Source organism: Myotis yumanensis, unplaced genomic scaffold (genome assembly GCF_028538775.1).
Source record: "Myotis yumanensis isolate MYYU_CA2020_CCGP unplaced genomic scaffold, mMyoYum1.0.hap1 SCAF_13, whole genome shotgun sequence".
NCBI lineage: Eukaryota > Metazoa > Chordata > Mammalia > Chiroptera > Vespertilionidae > Myotis > Myotis yumanensis.
In genome coordinates, this window is record NW_027223764.1 from 55,343,705 (window position 1) to 55,365,639 (window position 21,935).

Sequence of the window (21,935 nt, forward strand, 5' to 3'; positions counted from 1 at the left end):
AGCAAAATGAATTGACCAATAAAATAAGACCCGAAGCATGGAGGCATGAAACAGATTGACATATCTTGAGGTGGGGCTGGGGGAATGAGAAGAGATAAACCAAAGAACGTATATACTTATATGCATAGCCCATGGACAGGGGCAATAGGGTGGGAAAGACCTGGGAGGGGGGGCATTGGGGCTGGGAGCAGGGGGTAAAGGGTACCATCAACAACAAAAAAACACACATCCTATCTAATAAAGAGGGAATACGCTAATTGACACTCATGTCATTGCAAGATGGCAGTGCCCACAGCCAATAAGGAGGGAATATGGTAATTACTGCCCCACCCTCAAAGATAGCGGCGCCCACAGCCAATCAGGAGGGAATATGCTAATTGACTGCCATACCCTCAAAGATGGCAGCACTCACAGCCACAAGATGGCGGTGCCCAGTCCTCTCCACCCTGCTGGGGTGGCAGGTGTGCGGCAAGGCCGGGCCCACCCACAGGCAGGCCCGGCCTTGCCACATGCCTGCCTCCAGAGTCCCTCAGTCCCCTCAGCTTCCCAGCCAACCAGGGCTGGCCTGAGGCACAGGCAAGCCTCAGATGGTGGCTGCCCTAGCGGCTCAGGTAACCAGGGCCGGCCGAGGCTTGTGCTGCTGGCAGTGGCAGCAGCAGAGGTGTGATGGGGTGTCGCCTTCCCCTGATTTCCGGGTCACCTCCCGCCCCTGAGGACTCCTGGACTGTGAGAGGGCGCAGGCCAGGTTAAGGGGCTCCTCCTCCAGTGCATGAATTTTCATGCACTGGGCCTCTAATTAAAATATAATAATAAATTGGCAAAAAAAACCCAAACATTATCTGCAAACTGCATTGTGTATCCATCACTCCAAGCAAAATCTCTTTATGTCCCCATTTTCTCCCCCTTTGCCCAGCTCCACCTACCCCCCACTGCTCCTTTCCCTCTATCACCATACTGTTGTCTGTGTCTGTATAGTATGTATATAAGTTTTTTGGCTAATCCCTTCACCTTCTTTCATCCAGTCCCCGCTTCCCCACCCCTCTGACAGCTGTCAGTCTGTTCCACACGTTTCCATGCTTCTGTTTCTGTTTTGTTCAACAGTTTATTTAGTTCGGGATTTACACTGAAATCTAAAAAACAGAACTATTCAGAAGAAGAGACATGATCCACGGATTCAGAAGAAAAACAATGGTACTAAATGAAGTCGCAATACTGAGCATCTATAAAACAATTAATATGCAATTACACTCACTTGTAATCATTCAAGCAATAATCATCTTCAAGTTCCACGTTATTCCAAATTAAGTGCTGCTGACAGATGGGAATACCTTAGGGAAAGGTTATAAAAAATGGTTTAAAATGCAATAGAATCTTCTTAAAAGTATGATACAAAGCTATGAATGAAATGAAAATAATAACAATAACAACAAGAAATTAAACACACTTCTATATTGAATGCTGAGTACTTAACTAAAATTTACAGAATCACAGGTAAAAGACATAGCTAAACGTAGATATAGTCCAATCCACTCACTTTAGAAAAGAACAGTATGTTTCAGTAACTCTCTGACCTTGAAACTGGAAGACAGTTCTAAATGCTGCAAAGTACAAGTCTTCATTCAGGGTTACAGTCAAGGTTAAACGTATGAGTGGGAATGGGTAAAGGCAGTTAAAATGTACAAATTCCCAGCCATAAAATAAATCATGGGGATGTAATGTATAATATGGAGACTAGAATTCATAATATTGTGTTGTATATCTAAAAGTTGCCAAGAGAGATCCTAAAAGTTTTCATCATAGGAAAAAAAAAAAAAAACTTTTGCCCTGGCCAGGTAGCTTAGTTGGTTAGAGTGCTGTCCCAATATGCCAAGGTTGCAGGTTTGATCCCTAGTCAGGGCACATACAGAAATAGACCAATGAATGTATAAATAAGGGGAATGACAATTTGATGCTTCCCTTCTCCCCTTCCTCTCTCTAAAAATCAATAAAAATTTTAATTAAAAAAAACTTTTGTAACTTTATGCTGATGGATATTAACTAGACTTATTGTGGAGATCATTTTGCAATACATACAAATATTAAATCACTAGAGGCCCAGTTCACAAAATGTGTGTACTCGGTGGGGGGGGGGGGGGGGTCCTTCGGCCCAGCCTGCAACCTCTCGAAGTCCAGGAGCCCTCAGGGGATGTCCAAATGACGGCTTAGGCCCACTCCCCACTAGCAGTCATCCTTAGCGCTGCCGTGAGCCTGGCTCAGGGCTTCTGGCTGAGCAGTGCTCCCCCTGTGGGAGTGCACTGACCACCAGGGGGCAGCTCCTGCATTGAGCGCATCATAGTGACCGGTCATTCCACCATTCAGTTGATTTGCATATTAGCCTTTTATTATATAGGATTATGTGGTGCACCGGAAACTCATATATGTCAATAATAGCTAAATAAAAAAAATAGCAAGAGACAGAAAGGTGGTGGCCAAATAGGCAGACCTTTCTTGCACATCCTCCCAGGGCCAGACTAGAAATACCACTAAAGTGGGGAACATTCATCTGGAATTACCAACTGAGGTCCAGCTGAGGAGAAGGCTTATATCAAGGAAAGACAGAAAACGCCTGGCGACCAGTGGGAAGGGCGAGGTCATGAGAAAGGCTGACCCAGCTTTCACAGGCAGCAGGCCAAGAGTGAAGAGGAAGTTCTCGGCTACAGGAGGGTTTTTTCCCCTGAGAAGATGGAGGCCCAGGACCCAAGCTGGACTCCTCATACTAGAGCACTAGAGCCAAGACCAGTGACCCACGTAACATCCAGCTATGAAAGGCAGCAGGACCACTGACCACCAGGGAGTGTGGAGCCCGTCAGACATAAAGCTGCAGGGTGTTTTTTTGTTGTTGTTATTGTTTGTTTTTTAATCCAGAGCACAGGATTTTCATTTTTAGCAACTAACTTACCCCAGGCTTTCAGTGGAGGGAGAGTGGTGTGAACTGAAGATACCTGAGGAAAGGCTGGGGTAGGAAACACTGGGTGCGGGGGAGGCATGGAAAAGAGGTGGCTGAGAGACCTGCATCCAGTTCCACCCTCACAAACTGAAATGGCCATTTTCCTCAGAGGCTCTGGCCCATTCTAGTAGCCACAGCTCAGGAAAAGGAAAAAAAAACCCACCGTAGGCGATACATCCAGCCTCACCCTCAGGAGCCCTGCATCTTGAGCTTTGCAGGGGAGACAAAATCAGAGGCCAAGCCTATAGGTTTGAACAGTCTCAGGAAGCATCAGTCACTTGGCTGATAACCATCCCACCAACCCAGGAACCTGACTGGTGCTTTCCCCTCATAGGAGAGATGATAGAAATTCCAGGTTTCCAGCTGATCCCACTGGATTGCATACAAGGATCTCTGCCCAGCTGAGGGCAGAGTAAGATTCTGGATCACTCTCCCTAATTCTCTCTTCTTTGTGGCTACATTTGTTGTTGTTGTAGGTGGACTGTATATGTTTTTATTTTGTTTCTTGTTTTGTTGTGTTTTGCTTTGTTCTGCCAGCACCTGCACAACAGCTCTCACAACTTAGTTAGGGGTGAGCCTAAATGTCAGCCAGCCTGAGAGGAGATTCCTCCCATGAACAGGACAGCAGCGTTCAGGACCCAATTATAACGGGAGAGCACAAATAACTCACAACCAGGGACATTCCTGGATCGCCCAGCTTGGGGTATCTAAGAGATTGCACCACTGGGCCCCACAAAATACTTACTTGTAAGGCAATCCTATGAAGACTGGGAGGCATAGCAATTTGCTCTAATACACAGAAACAAATGCAAAGGGAGAGACAGAGAAACAACCCCCAAATGAAATAAGAAGAGGAAACCCCAGAAAGAGCTAAATGAAATGGAAGCAAGCAATTTATCAGATATAGAGTTCAAAGTAATGGTTATAAGGATGCTCAATGAACTTAGTGAGAATTTCAAGAAACTTAGTGGGAACTACAGTAGTATAAAACAAGAAATACAAACCAGAAATAATAATTAGTTGAAAATTAAGAATAACATATCTGACATCAAGAATACACTGGAAGGAAAAAAAAGTAGATTAAATGAGGCAGAAGATCAAATCAGTGACTTGGAGGACAAAACATAATTAGAGCAGCAAAAAAGAAAATAAGAATTGAAAAGCAGGAAGATAGTTTAAGGGAACTTGGGGACAACATGAAATGTAACAACATTTGCATCATAGGGGTGCCAGAAGGAGAGGAAAGTGAGCAAGGAATGGAGAGCCTGTTCAAAGAAATAATGACAGAAAACTTTGCTAACCTGGTGAAGGAAAAAGTTACACAATTCAGGAAGCACGGAGAATTCTAATCAAGATGAACCCAAAGAGACCCACTCCAAGACACATCATAATAAAAATGTCAAACATTAAAGACAAAGAAAGAATCTTAAAGGCAGCAAGAGAGAGATTGAAAGTTACTGACAAATTCACTTTAGAATAACATTAGAATGTCAGCTGATTTCTCAAAATACACACTTGAGGCCAGAAGGGATTTACATGAAGTATTCAAATTAATGAAAAACAAGGACCTGAACCCAAAACTACCCTATCCAGCAAGGCTATCGTTTAAAATTGAAGGGGAAATAAAAGCTTCCCAGACCAAAAAAAAAAAAAAGGCTAAAGGAGTATATACCACTAAGCCAGGATTGCAGGAAATGCTAAAGGGAGTGCTTTAAAAAAAGAAGAAGAAATTGAGAGAGAGGAACATATGTATAAAGAAAAAAGTGGCAGTAAATAAGTACCTATCAATAATAACCTTAAATGTAAATGGAGTAAATGCTCCAATCAAAAGAACTGAGTAGCTGATTGGATAAGAAAACATGACCCATATCAATGCTGTCTACAAGAGACCCACCTCAAAACAAAAGATTCACACAGACTGAAAGTAAAGGGATGGGAAAAAATTTTCCATGCAAATGGAAAAGAAAAAAAAGCAGGGGTAACAATACTTATACTTGGCAAAATAGACTTCAAAGCAAAGGCTGTAAAAAGAGACAAAGATGGCCACTACATAATACTAAAGGGATTAACACAACAAGAGGATATAACCCTAGCAAACATACATAAACCCAAAGAATATTTGCACTATACTAGCCAGAGAATGAGCATTATACAATATATAAAACATTTAGTTTACTGTCCTTAGGGGTTTGTATTCTAAAAATCTGTTCCCAGAGTAACATGTTCACATGGAATGATGACTGCTCATATGTGAATTTATTTAGTGATTAAGGTGGCATCTTTCACATTTCTTGTGAATGGGAATGCCAGTAACTTTGAAAAGAGAAAGCAGAAAATATAATTTCCAATAAAAAAAAATTAATATATTAGAAAATTCCTTCCACTTCAGTGTTTGTCTGTGATTATAGTTATAATTGTATATTAACATCCTTTTTTTGTGAAGCTTGAATACTAATTACAGAATAACTCGGTCTTGGAAGGAAAAAAGTATATTATGAACAATTTTCAGCCGAAACCGGTTTGGCTCAGTGGATAGAGCGTCGGCCTGCGGATTGAAAGGTCCCAGGTTCGATTCCGGTCAAGGGCATGTACCTGGGTTGCGGGCACATCCCCAGTGGGTGATGTGCAGGAGGCAGCTGATCGATGTTTCTCTCTCATTGATGTTTCTAGCTCTCTGTCTCTCTCCCTTCCTCTCTGTAGAAAATCAATAAAATATATTTTTAAAAAATTTTTTCAATGCTAAAAATAATAGCCTGAATGACAGTTTCTTTACATTTTTGTGATGTTAAAGGGATATTAAGGTAGATTCCACACTCCAGCATAAGTAACCTTTTTTTGGCGGGGGGCGGGAGGCAGGGGGCAAGCTGCACATTTGAATGCCCAAAGAATATTTGCACTATACTAGCCAGAGAATGAGCATTATACACACAGACAGCATTTAATGGATACTGATATTGATGAAAATCTTTTTCAAACATGTCACATACTGCCTTCTCTAATTACTTTTGCTTGTGATACTATAAAATAAATTCACTAGAATAGTAACAGTAAGTGCTATTTGCAAATACACTGGCACCCATATATTACTTATCACAGCTTTGTTTATAATAATGAATAATTGGATAGGTAAAAATATCTCTTAATAGAAGACTGTATAAGTAAATTATGACAAATATATATTAAAGTGCCATCCAATTGTTAAACACACAAAAAAACTGTTTTAAAAAGAAATATGCCGAAACCGGTTTGGCTCAGTGGATAGAGCGTCGGCCTGCGGACTGAGGGGTCCCAGGTTCGACTCCGGTCAAGGGCATGTACCTGGGTTGCGGGCACATCCCCAGTAGGAGATGTGCAGGAGGCGGCTGATCAATGTTTCTCTCTCATCGATGTTTCTAACTCTCTATCTCTCTCCCTTCCTCTCTGTAAAAAATCAATAAAATATATTTTAAAAATATATATATATATTCCCCAAATGTTACGAATAGATCCTATAGTTCTAGAGGCTGGAAAGTCCAAGATCAAGGTTCTAGAAAAATAGGTTTCATTCTGAGGCCTCTTCTCTTGGCTTGTAGACATCTGACATCTTCCTGTGTGCTCACATGACTACTTCTTTCTGAGTGTACACAGAGAGAATGGGAGCTTTCTTGTGTCTCTTCTCATAAAGGCACTAATCCCATCAAGAGGGGCCCATCCTCATGACCTCATCTAATCCTAATAATTACTCAAGCACATGGCTTTGTCTTTTTTAGAGTTTTCACACAGATACATTTGTGTTTGACAACATGTTCATATCTGCATTTAGAAAATAAACCAGAATCAGTAGGATTTATGGATAACTAAAGACAATGCTGAAACATAGTTCCCATCTCCAAATATCTCCTCCCAAAACAAAGAGAAGAGAAATGATACAAAGAAACCATGCCTTTAGCCCTTATAACTCAAAGTCAGCTAATGTTCAAATTTCAAAATAACTGGAAATAAAAAGGGGCAATCACTCATTCCCAGTGCAGGATGTCTCATGCTTCTGCCCCTGCAGGGCTCACTGAGAAAAATTTTGGAGAAGAGAGAGAGAAGCAAGTGACATTATATAAATTCAACATAAAACCATCACAAAGAAGAGAAGGCCATTCTAAGTCTGAAAAGTCTACAAAAGGAACTCAGGTAGATTAGAGCACTGGCTACAAGGAAGGGACTTTAAAGCTTGAAGGAGCTTGGAAAAAGGGTTGTGGGGCAGGGGACAAAAAGAGAGAGAGAGAGAGAGAGAGAGAGAGAGAGAGAGAGAGAGAGAGAGAGAGAGAGAACCCTTCAGTAATCCAGCAGTCAAGGGGAAAAGGAATAAGGGGTGAAAAACTCAAGAGTCCTAAAAGACAAAAGGACTCTAGGACTCAAAATTCACCCATCACCACAAAACATAAAACATCTACTAAAATATCTGCACATTGCTCTACTAATAGGGAGAGCTCCATTAAACAGAATCTGTAAAACACTCCAATACCACAAAAATCAACAAGGTAAAAATTAACAAATCCATAAAGAGTTAATAGTAAAAACTAGCAAACAAAATTCCACACCTATCAACCAAGGTAAATTTTACCAAAAAAAAAAAAAAAAAAGCTGTGAAGAAGAACACTATAGAGCCACACCCACAACTTACTCAAGCATTTGAAGATATTTAAGAAAATGCTTTGAATCAGAAGTCCAAAAATTAAGACTAGAGCCATGGTCAGTGTGGCTCAGTTGGTTGGAGCGTCATCTGTACACCAAAAGGTTGCAGTATCAAGTTGTGGTCAGGGCACATAACCAGGTAGTGGGTTTGATCTCTGATCAACCATGTGCAGGAGGCAACTGATTGATGTTTCTCACATCAATGTTTGTTTGTTTCTTTTCTCTCTCCTTTCCTCTCTCTAAAATCAATTTTTAAATATAATTTTTTAATTAGAACAGAAAATGTCCACACACACACAAAAATAGAGAGAAATAAAAAAGAGCTGACTAAACTTAGAAAAGAAATGAAGGAAAAAGATAAAATTACCTCAAAAATAAGAATAAATTACAAGAGATAATCAACTCAAATACATATTTAGTAAGGGGCAAGGCAGAAAAACAAGAGAATGAAAATTACAAAAAGAAGAAAGAAGGATCAGAGAAAAAGTAGTGGAAATAAAAGGCCAAGAAGGAATAATATTCATATTACCAAAGTCCCTGGAAAAGAAAAACAAAACAGTGAAACAGAACTAATATTTAAAACTATAACCCTGGAAAACTCCCAGAAATAGAAAAAGACCAAAAGACTTGAATTTACAAGTTGAAATGATCTACTAGGTACATGGGAAAATTCACCCAGAACTCTTTGATTTTGATGATAAAGATAAAAATCTCCAACAGTTACACACACACACACACACACACACACACACACATACACACACACAAATACACAATCACTTATAAGGCAAACGAATTACACTGGACTCAATAACAAAAAGAATCTGATTCTAAAATGAGCAAAGGACTTGAATAGACATTTCTCTAAAGAAGACATACAGATAGATGGCCAATAAGCATATGAAAAGACTAGAGGCCTGGTGCATGCAATTCGTGCACAGGTGGGGTTCCTAGGCCTGGCCAGCAATCAGGGCCTATCAGGGCTGTCTCGCCCAGTCCTGATTGGGGCTGAGCCAGCCAGGGCAGGGCCTGCTGGCTGCCGGATGGGGCCTACCAGATGGGGGGAGGGACCGAAGGAGATTTGCTGGCTGGGGGGAGGAACAGGGGAGGTTGGCTGGCCATGGGGAGGTTGGCTGTGGGAGTGCACTGACCACCAGGGGCAGCTCCTGCATTGAGCGTCTGCCCCCTAGTGGTCAGTGTGCATCATAGCAACTAGTCAACTGGTCGTTCCGGTCGTTCGGTCATAACAGTTGCTTAGGCTTTTATACAAAAAGATAGTCGACATCATTAATCATCAGGAAAATGCAAATTAAAATCACTATATAATATCACAACCATTAGGATGTCTGCTAGCAAAGACAAAAAAACCTCAGAAAAATCATAAATTTTGGCAAGGATATGAAGAAATTAGAACCCTTGTGCAGTGTTGGGGGGAATATAGAATTAGCCACAATGGAAAACAGTAAAATTAGAATTACTGCTCCTCAAAAATTAAAATTAGAATTACCATATGATCAGAAATTCCACTTCTTGGTATATATCAAAAGAAATCAGGATCTGGAAGAGATATTTGCACACCCATGTTCATTGCAGCATTATCCAAAACAGTCAAGAGATAGAAGCAACCTAAATGTTTATTGACACAAATAGATAAAGAAAATACTATATATTGACTGTATACTGTAGGCTAAGGACTGTACAGAAATATAATACTCTAGTTAGTAAAACTGTTTCTTATGTAGATACTAGTGGCCCAGTGTGCGATATCACATGCAGTAAGTCACCCGCCACTTTCGCGGGAGCCACAGTGCACCTGCGGGAGCCGGTGGGAGCCACAGCACGCCTGCAGGAGCCATGCTGCTTCCACGGGAGCTGCGCCACTTCCATGGGAGGCAGGAGCAAGCTGCCAGCACCCGTGGGAGGTGGAAGCAAGCCACCACCACCCGAGGGAGCTGGGAGGGAGCCGAGCTGCTTCGGGAAGTGGAAGGGAGCTGCCACCACCACCCATGGGAACGGGGGGGGGGGGGGGGGGGGCGGGGGGGGGACCTAGAGGTGCTCTATGAATGTGCAGCCTGTTGAACGGTCGTTACTGTGACACCGCAATGGACAATTTGCATATTACCTCTTTATATATATATAGATGGGTTAGTGATTGGAAACTAATTCATGTGTATGGTAAGTTTGAGCAAATAAGTAGATAAGTAGATAGATTGTGAATAATGTGAAACAAGTTTATCACTGTGCAAGAAAGAAGTTATAAATGAGGAAAGAGAAAAGGCTAGAATGAATACTGTGGTAATAAATTGAAATTAGAGGTATCTGTATGAAATCCTGGTTTTTAATATATATAAGATTTGGATAAAGAAATATACATGTGTAGCAAATATACATATTTCCTATCTCCGTCCATTATGAAGGCCTAGAAGCAATTATACCCCAATAGCCATGTGCGCACACTTAGTACTTGGATCTTGGTTTCTACATACCTTTCCATTAAGTAATCTTAGAATTCCAATAAAAATAACCTTAGAGAAATGACCGATGGCAGGACTGAGGCAGGAAAAATATAAGATTAACCTGGAACGTTTTGTGGTATCACACAAAGCAAGGATATGCCTAAAAAATAATGGGGACATTTCCAAAGGACATATGAACCGTGCCACTTCCATGGGAACCAATTTGAAGGTACTCCCAATAGTTAAATTTGTGACAATTTTAGCAATAAAATAACAACAGTAATATAGCATAATCCATAGAATAAAATAAATATCCATGAGCCCATGCTGATATAAATAACTGGATAAATAAATAATAAGGGCTAATGGGCCGCATTTCCTTACAGTAGAATGCCAATAAATGCAGAAGCAATAAGGGAAATAGAAAAATCATCACCAGGCAAATACTACAGTAACAAGTGTTCCTGGCAAAGTCATCAATGAATACTAAAATTATTGGCCAAAATAGTAAGAACAAGATCAAGGTAGGCCTCACAAGATATTTATTAACTAGTGGCCAGCTGCACCGATTCGTGCACATTGAACAAAAATAATTAGAAGAAATATTTTAATATTGTTATTTGCCCTTTCTCCTTTAGTGCCTGGGAGCCAGGCGGTGGCCCCGCCCCCTGTCGCCCTAGCTGGTCACCGCCTGCCAAGGGCCTGATCGCCTGGCCGATTGTGCTGCTGCCGCTGCCATTGGTCACCGCCTGCAGGGCCCGAATGCCCCACTGATTGCCTAGCTGCTGCCCGGCTCCCAGGTGCTGAGGGAGTAGGGCAGCAATTCCAACGCCCGCCCCCCAACCCCCCACCGCCCCGGCTGGTTGCTGCCTGTGGGGGCTCGATTGCCCCACCAATCATGCTGCCGCCCCCTTGCTGCCACCACTGGTCGCCCTGCAATCAGATCAGCAGGGCAATCAGGCCTCCACCCGGCGACCAGTGGCTTGCACCCGCCTTGGCCTGGTGCAGCCCACTCACCTGCTCCCCCATCCCACCCTGATCCCGCTTCTCATTGGGGCCCATGGGGGCCTGCAGCACCTCCACTGCCACCTGCTGCCAGCACCACATCACCAACACCAGCTATGGTCCGCGCCACCCCCTAGTGGTCAGTGCACATCATAGCAAGCCATTGAACTCCCAGCAGAACTCCCGGTCGAGGGGACAATTTGCATATTAGGCTTTTATTATATAGGATTGCAAAGATAAAAACAGTAACTTTTCAGTGGAGAAATCTGTCCAATACCAACTTAGCTATGCAATCAAAATTACCAATTAAACTCTATTTGCTAAATTCAATGGTCAATAGTCAATTCTCTTCCTCCTGGGCTTATCAAAGCAACTGGTCACTTACTCCTCCTAGAAACATTTTATTCCTAAGATACCACATTCTCTTGGTTTTATTATTACCTCTTTAGCCACTCCCTCTCAATTCCCCAGGCTGCTCAACCTCAACTCCCTGACTTCTTAATTTTGCAGTACCCTCAGATCTCTTTTCTTTTTCAATGTAGACCAAGCATGTCAAACTCACAGCCCACAGGTCACATGCAACACACAATGAATATTTTTGCAGCCCAGCTAATATAACAGTAAGAAATGTTTTTTTGTTTTTTAAATATATTTTATTGATTTTTTTTTACAGAGAGGAAGGAAGAGGAATAGAGAGTTAGAAACATCGATGAGAGAAACATCGATCAGCTGCCTCCTGCACGCCCCCTACTGGGGATGTGCCCACAGCCAAGGTACATGCCCTTGGCTGGAATCGAACCTAGGACCCTTGAGTCCACAGGCCGACGCTCTATCCACTGAGCCAAACCGGTTAGGGCAAGAAATGTTTTAATAAATATTTTGTAATTTAATTTTTACAATATCCTGTTACACATAATCCTATTAATAAAAGCCTAATATACTAAGTGTCCAGTCATCCAGTCATCTGTTCAACAATCAAAGTGTAATATGCTAATGATATGCTAAGGCCGCTCAACCACTTGCTATGACGTGCACTGACCACCAGGAGGCAGGCGCTCTGACTGATAGGTTAGCTTGCTGCTGGAGTCCAGCCAATTGGGACTGAACAAGACAGGCTGGACACACCCTGGAGCCCTCCTGCAGGCCCTCCCCAGATGGCCAACCTCCCACATCCCTCTCCAGCCCCAGTCGTGCGCTGGTGGAGTCCCTCAGCCTGGCCTGCACCCTCTCACAACCCAGGACCCCTCAGGAGGTGTTGGAGAGCTGATTTCGGCCTGATCCCACAGGCCAGGCCAAGGGACCCCACTGGTGCATGAATTCGTGCACCGGGCCTCTAGTTATTAATAACAAACTACAATGTTCACTAATGACTGATTACTATAATCATTCTGCATTCATTTCCCTTAAGCGCCTTATGCACAGGTGCACCATTTCTCTCTACTAATACTAGCAGCGAATATTTTAGCAGCAGATTGCTACGTCATTAATCTTGTACTGACTTGTTTGGTGTGCGCAACAGGATATAGTTCCCTTTCGGAGAACAAGAAAAATTGGTTTATTTGCATTACGCTTATTAATTTGTGTAGTTATTCAGTGTCTGGTAAGTTAAGAAAAAGTATTAATTTTTTTTTAAAGTTCCATTATTTTATGTTAACAATTACTCGTTTATTTCAGCCCTTTGTATTCATCATATCTCTATTCAAAATAAACCTACGTTTCTATGAAAATTGAAGCTTTTGTTTTTTTTGTGGCCCACATAAACTTAAACCTTGTTTATTTGGCCCATGTTAGCCTTTGAGTTTGACATGCTTGATGTAGATTATCTTTTGGAGAGCTCATCCTACCAGCTAAATATCAGCCTCTCAAATTTCTCTCCCTAGCATAGATATCTTCCCTGAACCCTAGGCAAACATATCCAGCCATTCAACATGTCCCCAATACAGTGTCTCTTCAATAAATGGTTCTGGAACAACTGAATATTCACTTTTTTTAAAAAAACATATCTCCACACAGATCTTATCCCCTTCACAAAAATTAACTCAAAATGGATCAGAAACCTAAATGTAAATTGCAAAACTAAAAAACTCCTAGATGATAACATGCAAACAATCCTAGAAGACCTTGGGTATGGTGGTGACTTTTTAGACACAATACCAAAAGTATGATCCATGAAAGAAATAAATGATAAACTAGACCATTAAATTTTTTAAAAAAATATGCTCTATTAAAGACAATGTCAAGAGAATGAGAAGACAAGTCACAGACTGGGAGAAAACACTTGCAAGAAACATATATGATAAAGGATTATTATCTAAAATATATACTATAGAGAACACTTAAAACTCAACAATAAGAAAACAAACCACCCAATTAAAAATGGGGTAAAACCTGAACACCAAAAAGATGTACAGACAGCAAGTAAGCATTTGAAAAGATGATCAACATCATATGTCATTAGGAAAATGGAAATTAAAATGTCAGTGAGATGTCACTACACATCTATTCGAATGGCCAAATCCAAAACACTGACATCAAATGCTAATGAGATGTGCAGCAACAGGAAACTTCAGGCTCTGCTGGTGGGAATGCAAAATAGTACAGCCACGGTGAGGGTGAAGGTGAGGGCAGGATTGAGGGGATTGGGCCTAAGCTGGCAGTCAGACATCCCTCTGGCAGCCCAGGAGCCCTCGGGGGATGTCCACTTGCCAGCGGGGAGCAGGCCTAAGCTGCAGTTGGATATCCTTAGCGCTGCTGAGGAGGCGGGAGAGGCTCCTACCACCACCGCTGTACTGGCAGCCATCAGCCTGGCTTGTGGCTGAGCAGAGCTCCCCCTGTGGGAGCACACTGACCACCAGGGGGCAGCTCCTGCATTGAGCGTCTGCCCCCTGGTGGTCAGTGTGTGTCATAGTGACCAGTCATTCCCAGTCTTTCTGCTGTTAGGGTCAATTTGCATATTACCCTTTTATTATATAGGAGTGCCTGGCCAGCCTGGGTGAGGGGCTGATGGCTGTTTGCAGGCTGGCCATAGACCCTTCAGGGTGGGAGCCCCCCTTGGGTTGCCTAGCCAGTCTGGGTGAGGGGCTGATGGCTGTTTGCAGGCTGGCCACACCCCCTTCAGGGTGGGGGGTCCTGCTGGGGTGCCTGGCCAGTCTGGGTGAGTGGCTGACGGCAGTTTGCAGGCTGGCCAAGCCCTCCAGCGGGGACCCTCACCCCATGAGGGTGTGGCCAGTCTGGGTGAGAGGCTGATGGCTGTTTGCAGGCTGGCCACAGCCCCTTTAGGGTGGGGATCCCGACTGGGGTGCCTGGCCCGCCTGGGTGAGGAGCTGATGGCTGTTTGCAGGCTGGCCACAGCCCCTTCAGGGTGGGGGTCTCCCCTGGGGTGCCTGGCCAGCCTGGGTGAGGGGCTGAGGGCCATTTGCAGGCTGGCCAGCCCCTTCAGGGTGGGGGGTCCTGCTGGAGTGCCTGGCCAGTCTGGGTGAGGGGATAAGGGCTGTTTTCAGGCTGGCTAAGCCCCCCAGCGGGGACCGTCACCCCATGAGGGTGTGGCCAGCCTGGGTGAGGGGCTGATGGCTGTTTGCAGGCTGACCATGGCCCCCAGCCACCCAAGCTCCCAGTGGAGGCTGGCTGGAAGCAGGTATCTGGGATTTATTTGTCTTCTATAATTGAAACTTTGTTGCCATGAGCGGAGGCCACAGACAGCTCAGAGCAGGCAGGAAGCTTGGCTTCCTCCATCGCCCGGGCAACCAAGCCTCCTGCTTGCTCCAGCTCCGTGGCTGCTGGCCGCCATCTTGGTTGGGTTAATTTGCATATAGTCGCTCTGATTGGCTGGTGGGCATGGCTTGGGGCATAGCAAAGGTATGGTTAATTAGCATCTTTGTCTTTTATTAGTGTAGATTCTTCTCAAAGTTCTCACTCAAAGAAAAATTCTGGAGCCAGTTGTTACAGTAATAATGTATGTTTTCAAATATCAGTAATAGAAAGACACTTCCTTAACTTTTAGAAAAGGAATCTACCAAAAAAATTAAAAACACATTATTCTCACAAGGTAACAAGAGTGTACATGAGAATTAGTAGAAGATAAAGGAACCATTTCCAGTAACTGAGGTCACTCACTGTTACACTTGTGAGAGCAGTAGTTGGAACTGCTCTGAGAGAAGGTCCAAGCCATGTAGAGGGATGGGAAATTGAGGTGAATATCAGGAGACTCAGAGAGTTGAAAGTGGAGTTCAGAGTCCAAGGCCACAAAGGGAGAGGGGAGAGAAGGGGGTCCTAATACATGGTGACAGCAGAAGATTTGACTTTGGGTGGTGGGCACAGGATGCAATATACAGATCTTATAACATAGGAACTCACACCTAAAAGCTATATGATCATGTCAACCAATGTCACCCAATAAATTTAATTTTAAAAAAAGTACCAGAGAGAAAAAAACCGCAAAACAGAAATATGCAGAAGGTGCTATTCAAGTATTCAGCAAAACAGTGACCATATAAGGAAACTACCCCAAGGCAAGAAAAAAACATCAGAGAGAGAACACCACCCAGCACTCACAAAGGAATAGAAAACAGGAAACCCACCAACCAGACTCAAAAAAAATCTCACAATTCATCTGGTAATGGGCAGCATATTTAGGAAGATCTTGCCTCAGTAATAGGGAATGATTAGACCTAGACTGAATATTGCTCCAGTCCCACTTAAAAAAAATTAATCATAGCCCAGCTGGTGAGACTCATTGGTTGAGCATTGACCCATGAAGCGGGAAGTCGCCAGTTCAATTCCTGGTCAGGGCATATGCCTGGGTTGCAGGCTCGATCCCCAGTAACTCTCTCTCTAAAATATAAAAATAATTTTAAAAGGTATAGCAATAGAGAAATTAAGCAAAATGAAACATGGAACAATAAAAAGTGTCAGAAGAAAAGATCAATGAGCTGTGGGACAATTTCAAGCAACCTGCTATACCAGTAACTTGAGTTTGCAAGAGATGAGACAATATAATCCGAAAAAGGAAGAATATAATCCCAAAAAGGAAGAATATAATCCCAAAAAGGAAGAACAAAGGTGGAAGATTTACACTTTCCAATTTCAACTTACTACAAAGCTACAGTAATCAAGACAGTATGGTTCTGGCATGAGGAAAGACATATAAATCAATGGGAGACCATTGAGAAACCAGAAAAAAACTCATATATATGTGTTCATTGAGTTTTGACAAGGGTTCTAAATTATTTCAAAGGGAAAAAATAGTCTTTATAAAAAATGGTGCTAACTAATCATCCGAGAGATGCAAATCAAAACAACAATGAGGTACCATCTCACACCTGTCAGAATGGCCATCATCAACAAATCAACAAACGACAAGTGCTGGAGAGGATGTGGAGAAAAAGGAACACTTGTGCACTGCTGGTGGGAATGCAGACTGGTGCAGCCACTATGGAAGGCAGTATGGAGGTTCCTCAAAAAATTGGAAATGGAACTCCCATTTGACCCTGTGATCCCACTTCTAGGAATATATCCCAAGAAACCAGAAACACCAATCAGAAAGGATATATGCACCCAGATGTTCATAGCAGCACAATTCACCATAGCTAAGATCTGGAAACAGCCTAAGTGCCCATCAGTAGATGAATGGATTAGAAAACTGTGGTACATCTACACGATGGAATACTATGCTGCTGTTAAAAAGAAGGAACTCCTACCATTTGCAACATCATGGATGGAACTGGAGAGCATTATGCTAAGTGAAACAAGCCAGTCAATGAAGGAAAAATACCACATGATCTCACTCATTCATGGATAATAAAGACCATTACAAACTTTTGAACAATAATAGATACAGAGGCAGAGCTGCCTCAAACTGATTGTCAAACTGCAGTGGGAAGGCCAGAGAGAGTTGGGGGGCAGGAGGGAGGGGAGTAAGAGATCAACCGAAGGACTTGTATGCATGCATATAAGCATAACTAATGGACATAAGACACTGGGGAGTAAGGGAGGGTAGGGGTTTGTCAAGGGCGGGGGGGAAAAAAGGACACTTATGTAATACCCTTTGTAATACTTTAAGCAAAAAATTTAAAAAAAAAAAATGGTGCTAAGACAACAGGATATTGTCCCACATGCAAAGTATTAAATTTGGACTCCCTACCTTAAGCCATGGACAAAATCAGCTCAAAATAGATCAGAGAAAACAGGAAGTGTCTCAAAAACTGAAGCATAAAATTATTATATGGCCCAGCAATTCCACTCATAGGTATAACCAAAGAATTGATAACAGATACTCTAAGACTTGTACACATATGTGCATAGCTTTATACATATTATACATAAAGTGGAACAACATCAATGTCCATCAACTGAATAATGAATAAATAAAATGTTGTATATATCCATCCATACAATGGAATATTATTCAGCTATAAAAAGGAAAGGACTAATATATGATAAAACACAGATGGACCCCCTAAAACATTATGCTAAGTAAAACAAGTCACACATAAAAGGTTACATATTACATAACTTCAGTTATATGAATAAGTAAATCCATAAAGATAGAAAGTATATTATTAGTTGTTTATAGGGGATTGGAGAAGGGTATGAAAAAAATGATTATTTAATGGGTATAGGGCTTCATTTGAGATGATGAGAATGTCTTGAGCCTGTGGGTGTCATCTTCACACGCTCCCTTTGCCTTGCTCCAGGTCGCTAGTATCTCCTAGAAACAATCTTACGCACTTGTTTGGCACGCTGGTGTTCGTGGCTGCTGTCCATGGGATACCCCTTGATTGCCTGGCCCTGGTGGTCAGCAGTCCTTATGTTAATGTGTACACCAAGGGACTGTGACAAACAAACAAACAGCTATCCTAGGGCACAGTGCGGAGGCAGCAGATAGAAACACACATCTAGTCTTCCCCTGAAAGAGGTATATTTGCATACCTTAAAGTTGTTATCATTATGAAATGCCACTTTGTCTCTTGTTACAGCCTTTATTTTAAAGTCTATTTTGTCTGATAAAAGTATTCTGCCCAGCTTTTTAAAATTTATTTCCGTATACATGAAATATTTCTTTCCATCCCTTTACTTTTAGGCTGTGTGTGTTTTGCATTCTGAGGTGGGTCCCTTGTAGACAGTATATTCAATCATCTTGTTTTCTTCTCCATGTAGCCACCCTGTATCTTTTTTATTTTTTATTTTTTGAGAGAGAGACACACATCGATGTGAGAGAGAAACATTAATCAGTTGCCTCCTACATTCACTCCAACAGGTGATCGAACCCGCAACCTGGTGACCAGAATGGAACCTGCCAGGTTGGTGTAGAGGACGATGCTCCAACCAACTGAGCCACACTGGCCAGGGCCACCCTATGCCTTATCATTGGAGCATTTAATCCATTTACATTTAAAGTAATTACCAATAGGTATGTAGTTATTGCATTTTATTCTTTTTTATTTTTATAGTTCTTCTCTCTTCGTTTATTCTTGATCTTTATATAGGTGGAATCATAGTGTATGTGTTCCTCTATGATTTGCTTTTATTATTCACCGTTGTTTTTAATTTATCCATGTCATGCATGGGACTATTATTCCATTAGTTTCTCTGCTGTGAACTATCCCATAGAATTCAATTACAATATATGGCACATATATTTACATATACCACAATTTACCCAGTCTAGTGTACTCATTTGAGTTGTTTCTAGAATTTTGACATTACCAACAAGACTACTATGAATATCCCTCTTACATAACTTATTCACGTTTCACTTTATAATGTATTTTATATAACTTTATTAATACAGAAATATCCACTTTCTTCAGGTTAGTATTTTACTGGTGTATCTTTCAATCCTTTACTTTCAACATTTGCTGTCCTTACATTTTAGATTAGGTCTCTTGTAAAAAAAGCATTTCATATGAACTTTTTTAAAAAAGCAATCTATCAGTTGTATTTCAATTAAAGAGATTTATCCATTTTACCTTATTGGAATTACTGACATATATCTATTCATTTTCACTATCTTACTTTGAGTTTTCTAATTATCCTGCTTTAACTGCCTTCTCCTTTATGTATTAATTTAGATAGATAGAAGAAGGTAAGGCACTTCTATCATCTAGAAATTATATAACTATTTCTAATCTCTAATGATTACTATAGAAATTTAAGTAATCAAATTTAATAAAATAAAGTCTAAAGTTAATCACATCTTTAACCTCTTCATGAATAATACTAAAAGCCTTAGCACTCTCATTACACACAATTTTACCTTGAATTATATGTCATTATATGTCACCCCCAATTGCCCCCCCAGCCAGCCTGATTGCCTCCAACTGCTGCCCCCGCCTGCCTGCTTGCCCCTAACTGCCTCCCTGCCAGACTGCTTGCCCCCAACTGCCCCCCACACCAGCCTGCTCGCCCCCAACTGACCCCCCTGCTGGCCTGCTCACCCCTACCTGACCCCCCTGCTGCCCTTATCGCCCTTAATTGCCCCCCAGCCGGCCTGCTCGCCCCCAACTGCCACCCTCCCCCCCGCTGGCCTGCTTGCCTCCAACTGCGCCTCACTGCCGGCTTGATCACTCCCAACTTCCCTCCCCTGCCGGCCTGATTACCCCTAACCGCCTTCTGCCTCGGCCACGCCACCATGGCTTTGTCCAGAAGGACATCTGGAAGGTCTCCCAGAAGGTCTCCCAGTCTAATTAGCACATTACCCTTTAATTATTATAGATGGCATAAAAGCCCTAGCCGGTTTGGCTCAGTTGATAGAGTGTTGGCCTGCAGACTGAAGGGTCCCAGGTTCAATTCCAATCAAGAGCACATACCTCGGTTGCAGGCTCCTCCTGGGCCTGGGCTCCAGTAGGTGCACATGCAAGAGGCAACCAATCAATGTGTTTCTCTCACATCGCTATTTCTCTCTGTCTGTCCCTCTCTTCCAGCCTCTCTGAAAATCAGTGGAAAAATATCCTCAGGTAAGGAATAAAAAATAAATAAATAAAATAAAATAAAATAAATAAATAAATAAATAAATAAAATGGCATAAAACAATGCATATAGTCAGCCCTCTGCATCTATGGATTCCTAACCATAGATTGAAACTATTTTTAATCAATGTGAAACCTACAGATACAGAGGGCTGATTGAATAGGGGCTGATACAGTTTTTTCAACTATACCTCAAAGGGAGGGGAGAGTAAAAAGATGGAGAAAGATATGCCATGCTAATGCTAATCAAAAGAAAGCAGGAGTCACTAAATTAATTGTAGATAAAGTATACTTAAGAGCAAGGAAAGTTATCAGGGATGGAGAGGTATTACATAATGATAAGGGAGTCAATTCTCCAAGAAGACATAATAATCCTTAATGTATAGGCACCATCAGCTATCAAAACTTATAAATTACTAGAGGACTGGTGCGTGAAATTCATGCATGGGTAGGGTCCCTAGGCCTGGCTGGTGATCAGGCTCAGCAGGTTCCCCACCTCCCCGCCTCTCCCTTCCCTCACCATCCGCGCACTGCCACCCGCGCAGTTCCCCCTGCCTTCCCACCTCCCGCCTCCTCTTTTCCTCACTCCCTCAGTGCCCTGCTGTTGCCACTGGTCGCCCACCATGTTCCGCACCGCCCCCTCATGGTCAGGGCACGTCATAGCGAGCGATCAAACTCCTGGTCTCACGGTCAAACTCCCTACGGGACACTTAGCATGTTAGCCTTTTATATATATAGATAGCCCTAGCCAGGGTAGCTCATTTGGTTGAGTGTTGTTCTGTGCACCAAAAGGTTGCCAGTTTGATTCCCAGTCAGGGCACGTGTTGGGTTGTGAGCTTGATCCCCCAATAGGAGGGTGTGCAGGATGCAGCCATGGATGTTTCTTTCTCACATTAATGAATGTTTCTCTCTCTCTCTCTCTCTCTCTCTCCCTCTCTCTCTCTCTTTCCCCCTTCCTCTCTCTCTCTCTCAAGCAATAAAAATATTTTTTAAAAAATAAATTGCTGTTAAAAAGAAGGAACTCACCATTTGCAACAGCATGGATGGAACTGGAGAGTATTATGCTAAGTGAAACAAGCCAGTCAATGAAGGAAAAATACCACATGATCTCATTCTTTCATGGATAATTAAGACCATTACAAACTTTTGAACAATAATAAATACAGTGGCAGAGCTGCCTCAAACCGATTGTCGGTCTTCAGTGGTAAGGCCAGGGAGGGTTGGGGGACAGGAGGGAGGGGAGTAAGAGATCAACTGAAGGACTTGTATGCATCCATATAACCATAACTAATGGACATAAGACACTGGGGGGTAAGGGAGGGCAGGGGCTTGTCAAGGGTGGGGGGGAAAAAGGACACATATGTAATACCCTTTGTAATGCTTTAAGCAATAAAAAAATAAATAAATAAATAAAAAATAAAAAAATAAAAATAAAAAAAAAAATAAATTACCCAGCATGGCTCAATGGTTGAGCACTGATCTATGAACCAGCAGGTTATGCTTCGATTCCCGGCCAGGGCACATACCTGAGTTGTGGGCTTGATCCTTAGTGTGGGGCATGCAGGAGGCAGCCGATGTATCTCTCTCTCCCTTCCTCTCCCTTCCTCTCTGAAATCTACAGAAATATATTTAAAAATAAAAATAAAACATAAATTATATTATCTATATATATAAAAGCCTAAGCAACCATCCTACCATTCGACCGTCCGACCGGTAGTATGACACACAATGACCACCAGGGAGCAGACGCTCTGACCAGTAGCTATGACATGCACTGACCATCAGGGGGCAGACACTCAACACAGGAGCTGCTGAGCTGCGGTAACTTGCTAGCTGCCCTTGGGTGACGCACCTGGA

At 42.4% G+C, this 21,935-nt stretch overlaps 1 protein-coding gene across 2 annotated transcripts in view; it reads right to left on the minus strand.

The window, feature by feature from the left end:
- ZFAND4 (zinc finger AN1-type containing 4) overlaps positions 1-21,935 on the minus strand; it is an 81,397-nt gene that overhangs the window by 42,521 nt on the left and 16,941 nt on the right. For both annotated transcript variants that reach the window (XM_070431972.1, XM_070431973.1), the window contains exon 3: positions 1,253-1,328. In XM_070431972.1, coding sequence (XP_070288073.1) covers positions 1,253-1,328 — 76 coding nt within the window. The remainder of the gene's footprint in view (positions 1-1,252; positions 1,329-21,935) is intronic.